Here is a 10941-nt window from a genome sequence, read left to right on the forward strand (position 1 = left end):
AAATAATATGGAAAAGTAAACAACCATTGTAAACAGAAAACTTAAAGTAAACCAGTGCTGTAAAGTAGACAGAAAATGAAAACAAACAAGGTAAGGTAAACAGATGAAATAAAAAATGAAAGGTATATTACTGCTGAAGCATCTTAAACTCTGTTCTTCTTGCATACACAAGGGAAAGATTGAAGACATTGTAAACTTTCTTCTACTGTATATCTATCCAAGGAAGAGTAGAACTATCATGAGGTAAATTTTACTAAATCTACAGAGAATAAAGGCAGCTCATTGTAGCCTCCCATATTCCTATTACTTTTTAACACTGTGGCACAAGGTATAAAAAGTAAAGATGTTATGTTAAAAACACTTTGTTAATATATAAAACACATATTAATTGTACGTATTCATAGTTTGCACTTTTTTATTGTTTGAATTATTACCTTTAATTGCAATAAAAGCTATTAAGGTCATGTGAAAAAATTCATTAATTATTAATGCATAGGAAAATGGCCATTCTTCAAATTTCCAGGAATTAATGAGGTGTATAGAATAGTCAAATATTTTTGACTCATTTTTTTACAATAAAAAAAATCACATATTTGATACAAGGTAGAAATTTTTAAATTACCTTTTCATATTAGTGAAACATTTTACTTATGTAGATTATTATACATAACACATTCAGTATGTAAGAGGAAGGCATATGACTACAATAAAACAATTAAATCAAAATTTATGATACTGGTATTAGTATTTTATGAAATAGACTCTATTACTAGTTGCCAGAGAGCTAGGGTTATTGGGTTCTTTACTTATATATAATTTTATACACTGTAATCAAGAACTTAACTTGAAATCCTTCAAGTCTGGAGAAAAAAGTCAATGCACAAGTTGTACATATGTCTATACTTTTGGCAATATGATATATTAGAACTCTGCATCATTTTGTTAATTTCAAAAACAAAATACTTGTATATTTTTTGCTCTGACGTTAACATTTTTTCAATGAGACTAACTTCTTGGCCTGGTGTTTGATCCAGCTGAATTTATTCCTAAAATATCAAGTTTATTTGAAGCAAATTTTCTTAACCCAACACCACCATCAAGGTTGGGTTCAAAAAACATTTTTTAGCTAAATATTTAATGATCCTGCCTGCTTTTACAACATAATACAATATAAACTATCTTAATATAAGACTACATATATTTTTTAACTTTCAATTTTTTGTTACATGCTTTACTTCATCAAAAAGACAAGATCCACCATTAAAAATTGTACTTTAATTCATAATTCGCACAGAACTTCACAAGAGCAAAATTTAATACATTAGCAATTGACCTTTTCAGTGGAAGTAAGCCTGGGGAGGAGAATACCACCAACTGCAGTAACTTGTGTGCAAGCATCAGAGATGAGTAAACTTCCTTGTGTATACATTTTCAAGCTAATACTTTCCTGTGCAGGCTCTTTGTTGACTTCTGATGTCACCATAGTTGTGTTACCTGTCTGCAGTGTGTTATAGTACCTACATGAAAGGAAAAAAAATCTTCTTTTAAAACTAAAATCACACTTATTTATTCAGATGTTATATTGATCATAAAGTATAAATCATACAATTCAAATTCATTTAATTCAATGAATTCCAACTGACCTATTACATCACCAAGTTCCCCTTGTACTTTCATAATAAAGAACGTAATATTATAAACATTTACATTATATATACATGTATATATATATATCTAAAGCATAAGTATCACCTCAGTGTTTGTGTGTCAACTTTAACACCCTGTTTTTCACTGATATCAAATGACCTTGGCATGTGGAGTGACATAAGGTGTTTGTGTTCAGTTGTGGGCCCCAAGTGTCCATGTGCTCCCCCATTCTTTGCTACTGATTGCAACCAAACTTCATAGGTACATTTAGAACACACCATAAAGTAATATAGAGGTTCTACATCTGAAGCTTGCACTGTCTGAGAGTCCTTGTCTTCTACATTCACTTAATGGGTACATTAACTAGTACTAAATGAAATTAAAAGGATGAATACTACTATTACTAAATGTACAAACTAGTCAATAAATACATTTTATTTACTTAGATAATAAATTCTATATATTCTAGAATAGAAATATTCTCAATTACTCTAATAAACATGTATTTCATTCTACTATGTGAAATTACTCAAAAATTTAAAATATTCTACCAAACATAAATAATTCAGTCTAATTAATGAATATCTTACATACTCTAGTAAACAGATATTTTAAACATTATATGGATAAATGTTAAACAAAATAATACAGGGCTTAAAAGAAAGTGTTTGACATCAGCCTCAACTCAACAGAAAAACTAAAGAAATTAATAAATTTCAGATATTTTGTCAGGCATGAAACCACATTATGAAAAAATATAAAACAGAATAAAAAAAGTTATAGTTTATACCTTCATATTCTGTAAAAGAAAGGTCTTAGTATTTTAATTAGTTGATGGCATACTGTCATATTTTGTAAATTTCATGTCTATGTATTCACTATATGTTGGAGTTGAGGCATACTTAGTTTCATACTGAGAAGCACAAAATCCTCATAAACACTCACACGTGAATCTTGTCTTCATTATAATGTATTTCATTCAAAGAACAGCACAAGCAAGTGCAATATGAATAATTCAAGGTCACATTAATTGAACCTGTAAATACCAGTAGAGAGTTTATCTGCAGGAACATCTACAATTGTCTATAAAGTCTACGCACATTATGAGGCCATGGAATACAGTTCTATACCTATCTATCTCTAGACATAAGAAAAGAAAATACTCAATCTAGAATTGTAAAAAAAAAAATGGACCAACAGTAGTTTTGATTGGATATGTGGCTCCTGATATCTAATTAGGTTTGAATTGGATTGTAGATGTGTGCATACATATTAAAAATGTATGCATCAAAAGGATGAGCTACCACTTCATTTTAGTATAATATTAAACTAGTTATTCCATTATTGTTTTTTTTTAATTATAATAAGGATGTACAATTCCACACCACTGAGTAGCAACTGTATGCCCTTTAACCTTAACATAACGTTTTGGAACAACGTGGGAACTATTGATCCTATCTCGGCTGTTCCATTCTCTAAACTAAATTAAAATAATTAAAAATAAATAAAAAATCTTAAAGTCAGCTCTTATCATTCATATACTTATCAAGCTCTTTCTTAAACTCATTTACAGTTACAACCTCTACTACATCTGAAGGCAACCCACTCCAAAGGCCAACCACCCTGTTAGAAAAATGAAATTGTTTTAGCTGAAGGTGGCTCCTACCTTGCCAAAATTTATATTTGTGTCCCCTAGTCCTACTATTCTCACTGTTAAATATGAAAAAAATGATGCATCAACACTATCAATTCCCTTTACAATCTTAAACACCTCAACCAACTCTTCTTTTTTCAAGATAAAACAATTTGAGAGATTTCAGCCTCTCCTCATATGAAAACCCCTCTATCCCAGGCACCATTTTAGTAACCCCTCTCTGAACCCTTTCCAACAATTCAATGTCTTTCCTAAGGTAAGGAGCTCAAGACCAGAAAAAATATTCAAAATGTGGCCTAACCAGTGACCCGTACAATGAAATTATAACCTCTTTAGACTTGTATTCAATATTTCCGTAGATACAACCTAAAATTCTATTTGCAGTACCACTAGCAACAGCACACTGCTTGGATGACTTTAGAGACTGATCGACTATTACACCAAAGATCCCTTTCCTTCATAACACTGTTTAGGTTATTCCCATCCAAATTATACTTATAATTCAACTTATGATTACCCACATGCATTATCTTGCATTTATTACAATTAAAACCCATCTGCCATTTATCTGCCCAACTCACTAAATGACTTAAATCCTTTTGTTAATCAGTAGCATCCTCTTCACAGCTAGCAACATCCAAGACCTTAATATAATCTGCAAATTTATGTAATTTATTTACTATTCCTTCATCTATGTCATTGATGTAAATCAAAAAGAGCAAAGGTCATAAGACTGAGCTCTGAGTTACCCCACTTGTGACATTAATCCAGTTTGACTCAAATGCATTTGTAACAATCCTCTGCTTTCTTCCATCCAGCCACACTTTTATCCAATTTACTAACTTATCCCCACACCTATAGAGATAATTTTTTTACAAGCTGTTTAGTTGTGCATACCATGATTTTTAGTGTTATTTTCAAAATTTAATTAAACAATATTATTATCAATGTATTTCAATAAACACAGAATGAATATGTAGTTTACAGTTCAAAGTTTGATATTATCTAAGTTTTAGTTTCAAAAGAAAACATTAAAAAAAATCTCAATCTGAGCTCCAATTTTTCCATTTCAAGAATTTTTTTTATAAGGTTTTGTGTATTCATTCCTACATTGTTTCTGTACTTTTTTGGCATTGCCATCCCTACATCACCTTATTTAACAAATTTTTTTTACTTGTTTCCCCCCTCTTTTTTTAAACAATACCAACAAATATTTTATAATGAATGGCAGCTGCTACAAAGGCAGAAGTTTTAGCATGGCATGATGAATTGTCTTGATGGACATCATGTATCAAAGTTAGTGAAATGCTATACTGCTTCTGCACTTCCAAAGTTAAAATGCAACATTTTGGTGTGTAAGACATCGCAACAACTTCAAGCATTGATGATTCTGATGCCAGAGTCAGAAAAATCAGAAGAACATTTGCGTGTTACACTACTTGCCAGTTCTCTACTTTAGCAACAATTTTTGGCTAAACTGAAGGTCTTAATAGCTTTTGAAAACCTCAAAAACATAAGTTAGTTGTTTATTAAAATCTCTTACATTGTTATAAGAGATTTGAGACTATGATGAGCAATACATAATATGCATCGTGTATTTTTTTCTGGTCCATCCCTACATACTAAGCACTACCGTGCTTAGTAATAAAACATTCAAATCTTCACAAGCTTGAACTAATCAATGCATATTTCACCATACCAATCACATTCTATTTATATTTCAGTCAGGCAGAAATCAATAATCAATGGCTACCACTGTGATTTACCATTTATGGACAGGTGAATTACTGTTTCAGTGGGTATAAAGTACTGAATAAAACCATAAAAGAAAACATGTAAAACAGTTAAAACTGTTAAAAGTATTTTAGAAACTTTCTTATCATTACTTTAGCCAGTTCAGAGGGAATAATAGTATTACTCATTTTATTTCATATTTTTCAAATTTAAATTGTTGGTTTCTCTGCATACTCCAGAATCAATATACTGTTGTTGTTAGGATAGAGAAAATAAGAGATACAGTATGAAATTTTATCATAAAAAAACAGTTGATATTCAATTAGGAGGTTCTAGTGGTCATGCAACTAAAATATGTGACTGTAAGATGAAAAGAAGTATACTTGTTTTTAGCATGAAAATCAGTTTTCAGTATAAACATTTAATTTAAAAAGCCACCTTTTTGTGTGTACAACAGACTTTTAAGGTTTACTAAAAGCTTAACAAATTTCATGAAAATACACTTAGTAAATTTACAGTTCTAGTATGTATAGCTTCAAAGTTCCAGGGTTTAGTCCAGTTATAAAGATTTAAAAGAATTTCCCATGCAGTAGCATGAGACAATGTTTTACTCTTAGGGTTTTCAATGATTTTGTTTCTAGGAGGCTTGAAAGATGTTTTAAAAGGCCTAAGCCATGCTGAAGACGTGAGATGCGAGCAGTTCTATAGAGTTCCTGAGGGCATGCTCCCCTGTAAAATGTTTAAAATTAGATTCAAAATCTTGTATTCTGAACACTTTTGGAGGTTTTTGAGCCAGATATTTCCATGCCACTTTTTTCTATAGATCATTGACCTTTTATTGAATTTGATACATTCTGAAAGTGATAAATTACGATTCTTTTGCTCAAAACTCAAATTCATATCCATATATGCATGGTCAGAAAGCAACAGGTCATAAAGAAATAACATTAAATTTTTATAAGCTTAGGTTATTTTACCTGGTTACTAGAATAGATAAAATGTATTTCAAGATTTATAACAGTCTTCTGTATGTTGGACTATAAAACTGGAAAATGAGTTTATAAAAAATTTATATATGCATTTACACGTAAATAAAAACAAATTTAAAAATTTTCTAGTTGAAGACTGAGTATTGTTTACTTATATTATCACCTTTGAAAGAGTACTTTGCTTTATTTATTTGTATATACTTAAACATATATATAATTTCTACATTTAAAATTAATTTATACTATTATTTTTCTATTCAAATTTTCATAATACTATTATGTATGATACAAACTTGAAGTTTTAATTAAAGTACAATTCATCTTTAACTCTCTCACTACAGGCTCGGTCCCAGGGACCAACCTCATAACCATTTTGTCCTTGTTATAATTTTCATACCATAACTTTTAATACAGTATGTGTATCGTCACAAAATACTGCAGATTATCAGTAAACATTACAAGGCTTTCATACACAAAATTTCAGGGTATTTTTTTATTAGGTTTAAGGTTTCTTAAGTAATGATTTGCTTGTGCATTTTTTCTTTTCAAATGTTGACTGTCCAACATGCAGAGTAATTTTGATCTTAAGACTAAAAATACTTTTATGCATCAAAAAAATTTTACAATTTCACATGTGAAATCTTTATAAGCTCCAAATAAATATCAAACGTTTTTGTTTAGAAAAAAACTTTATATTTTATCTGTTATTTTCACTATTGTATCTCTGTATAGATTTTGTCAATTTGACTGATCTCAAATTAGGAAATAGATATAGATTATGCTTTTTTGTTCTAGAATGACTACATATTATAACAAGAAACCACAAATGTTTAGTCTAAATGCCTTAAATCTCATAAAATTATACATCTATATATATTTATTATTTTTATATTATTGACTTTTCAGGCATGTCTGACTAACATTAAAGAAGTTGCGATGACACAGCACATGTGCATTCATGTTACCATATCCAATAGTATAAAACTGGCCTTTATGAAGTGACCTGTCTTGGCTTTGTTCCAGTGAACCAGTATTTTGTAAAATACAGTCACATTTCAATTAAAATACATCACATATGTATATATGTTATTACTATTTACAAATAAGTTCTTCAATTTTAGTTATTTTCTTAAAGCATAGAACAGTAAATGAAGAAATACATAAAACAATCATCTCTACTACTTATGATTGTAAAGAAGTTTGCACCAGCTTGCCGTACCTGACATATCGTACCTTGCTTACTAAGCCTTGTCAAATTTCTCACTTAAGAGGATGTAAAACAAAATAACTTTTTTAGGTTTTATATACACATATTGAAATAACAAAAAAATATAAGTTACTCTATCAATATCACAGAATTCCACTGTAATTTATCAGCTTACTAACTAACCTGTATTTGGGTCTAAAAAATAGTTTTTCGAACAACCTTTTCACATACCCTTCCTTCCAAGATTCAAGACAAAAGAAATAGTCTTGTGAACTTTCCACCTTCATTTCTGAGCTTTTCATTGGCTATAAAGCCAAGACAGAGAGAAGCGAGTGTACATAAGGAAGTATTTCCAGAAATGGAAAAAGTGGATGGGACCACTGCATTTGATTTGCTAAATATAGTGATATCTCAGCAAATAGAAAAGACAGGAGATTCTTATTTTATATTCTAACTTGCCAGTATCTGTAATTTGAGTTTTTAATTTATTAGAAACTATAGACTTTGTATTTGGACATCACAAACATCTAATTTATAATCAAAGCTGCAATCAACATACAACAAGACAAAAAAAATTATATTTAGGATTTTTTTTAATATGTTCTTCTAAATTTAGAAACTAACTAATGTATAATATTAAAATTTGAATTATATTCTACAATTTGATAACAAACTTATTGACCTACATTCCTAAAATAATAGTTAAAAAAAATTTTGAATGCAAGTCCACAAATGTGATGAAATGCCCTTTGACCCCTGACCATAGGAAGACCTGTAGCAAGAGGGTTAATACAAAATCAATAGTTTAGTAATTCTTGTTTACAAAAACTACATTGGGTACTCATGTTTAATTACTATATTTACCTATTATAACATAAGTAGACTTATACACAGTATATAAATAATAATCCTTAATATTCCATTTCTTTATAAAATATATTAATTATAAATATAGTAGATGTAAATATTGTTTTGATAAAATTCAAAATATTGTTTTATTGAAAAATTTAAATACAGTATATTGATTTTTTTACACCACTCACTTTTTTTCCCTAAAGTTCCCAAAAAAACATTACACATTGGTATTCAAGCTTTGTAGACAAATACAGTGTCTGCTAGAAGTTTGCTAACAAAACAAAGGAACAATTTTCTTAATATGACTCCTTCAAAAAAGCAAGTACTACAACTCTAGATTATAGTGCTGCAGTAAAACTTTAATTTTGCTAAGAAACATACCATACAAAACTTCAATATCAGAAGACATTATATCTAACCAAGTGTTATTTCTCATTTTAATTCTCATAGTATTCATGTGAAGTTCCTATGAAACAAGATTCATACTTGCTTTAAATGAACAATTAATGTTTTGTTTTTAAATGTTTCTGAATTGTATTTTATTGTTTTTTTAAAAAATATTGTATTACAATTATCTATCTTGTTAATGATTTTAGAGAGAGAAAGCACTGTATGCATTAGCAGTATTTGGTGAAATCTTATGTAATCAGTTTTTCAGTTTTGATTAAGAGTTAGATAATACACAGTTAGTGAAGTTTTGGAAGTCTTATAATCTCTTCAGTGAGTCAATCAAGTGTCTGTTATCAGAAAAACAACCTGATTGTGCATTCTAAAAACTGTATAATTAGGCCTGAGTCTAGTATTTTATAAACAACTTGATTGTATAGCCTAAAAACTGCATAATTAGGCCTGAGTCTGGTATTGTTTGAGAAAGTGAAATATTTTGTACAAGTGGTTAAAAAACCAGTTATTCAAATCTTTCACAAGACAACATTTTTATGTTGGTTCAATTACAAAAACTAGGAATAGTCCATGTATTAGGACCAGGATAATGTTTGCTTTCAAAATTATACAGTTTTTTGTGTCATATATATTACTTGCTTTTAGATGGAAGCATTACATTTCAGTTGAAGTACATCTATCTGTTACAAGTGGCTTAATAAACATTCATGTAAATTTTTAAAATGTTGCAATCTAGGTTTTCAGTATTTTTATTTGAAGTATATTTCTACAACAAACTGCAACAGTATATAACCTATAATACCTCACAACAAGACAAAATTTTTTACCTTATAGACATGATTAAGATTTGCTCCTCTGTCAAATATTTCTTCAATAAACACTTCAAATCTATTTCACTCATACCACTAACACTTGCAATACACCTGCATGCAAGCCTAAAAAGAACCAGAAAACATTTCATGAAAAAAAAACAATTATAAATCAATTACAAACCTATGTAAACATATGCTTATTAAAACTGTACAACGATTAATTATAAAAGCATGTTAGCATGTTATTCAAGAAAATGCCATTTCTAAAGTAAATAACATGTAAAGTTGTTTCATTAACAAACTTGTACATGAAATAATTATTAACAAACATATCTTTCAAAGAAACAAAAAAGCTGGGTTAAATCAAAATTACATTAAAATATTTCATATGTTCTACATTAATGTAACTATTAGAGACCCATGGATAATTCACAGCGATAATTGTACAATAAGGAAAACAACACTGCTTGTTGGATCGATGGCACAAGTTTTGAGAATAGCTAGAATTGATGTAGGCCCCCTACTAATTATGGCACTACAAAGTACATAAAGTATTTAAAAGATTGTTTCATACCTTTGAAAGCTGAAAAAATGTATCCTCACCACGAAATGGACGTAGGGTTATTGAATATGTTTACTTTGATTTGCTGGACCATAAACAAACTAATGACGGCATACAAAGCTGTGTGCAGAGCAGTGTGCAACTGTTTAAATTCATTAGTGAGCCCATGCACTCAAGTGAGTCAGGTCCAAACAAACAAAATAACAAACTTAACCAACTATATGACTGATTACATTAGAGAATATAATAGCTTCCCACAATAGAGCCTAAAATATTAAATAAATAAAGTAAGAAACAAAGTGGAGGTTTATATAATAAAATAAAATGAATAGTCTCATGTGATGTCACTGTGAAAGTATTTATACATTGTCAAAAGGTGGCAGCAATCTTCATCAATCAAGTACAGTGTAAATAAAACACTTTAGTGTACATACTTTTGATCTCCAATGACTAAATGTGCATATTCACACCATTTCAAATATGCACTGATAATCTGAGGGAAATGCCTTCAGAATGGACAAAGCATTCTGTATTATAATACAAATAAAATGGGTTTACCATCTCACTTCTTCCTGCTCATGACATAGGAATGATACAAGACAACTCCAGTCCCACTTTACCCGGAAAAATGCTATGTTGTGAAGTAGAAGTTTAAATGCTGCCTGTAGCAGATCCAAAACAGAATATTCACAATCTTTTTCTTTGGTTTTCTTTCTCTAAATGAGAACAAATAATAATCAATGTAATCTATTAATATCTAACTTTGTTATTATTTTTTGAAAGAATATTGCAATATTTATCAATACAAAATAATGTAATTACAGCAATAGTATAATATATTTAACAATCAAAAGAAAAAACACCTTATCAGAACTTATAAATATAATTCTTTTACCAACTGTTGAAATAAAAGGCTTTTATTTGTATTTCTTAATAGTATAAATATATACTATGTTGTTGTTGGGCTCAGGATTCTTCTACAGAAGGTGTCTGTGACTTGTTAGTGATAAATTCAACAATAAATGAACAGCAAGCGCTTCACTTGTCTTCAAAATAATATATATATATATATATATATT

At 29.3% G+C, this 10941-nt stretch overlaps 1 protein-coding gene across 1 annotated transcript in view; it reads right to left on the reverse strand.

The window, feature by feature from the left end:
* LOC106476702 (midasin-like) overlaps positions 1-10941 on the reverse strand; it is a 236786-nt gene that overhangs the window by 208074 nt on the left and 17771 nt on the right. The window contains exons 4-6 of the mRNA XM_022381378.1: positions 10421-10578; positions 9316-9423; positions 1334-1517 (exon numbers count right to left, since the gene is read on the reverse strand). Coding sequence (XP_022237086.1) covers positions 1334-1517; positions 9316-9423; positions 10421-10578 — 450 coding nt within the window. The remainder of the gene's footprint in view (positions 1-1333; positions 1518-9315; positions 9424-10420; positions 10579-10941) is intronic.

Source organism: Limulus polyphemus, unplaced genomic scaffold, assembly GCF_000517525.1.
Source record: "Limulus polyphemus unplaced genomic scaffold, Limulus_polyphemus-2.1.2 Scaffold158, whole genome shotgun sequence".
Classification (NCBI taxonomy): domain Eukaryota; kingdom Metazoa; phylum Arthropoda; class Merostomata; order Xiphosura; family Limulidae; genus Limulus; species Limulus polyphemus.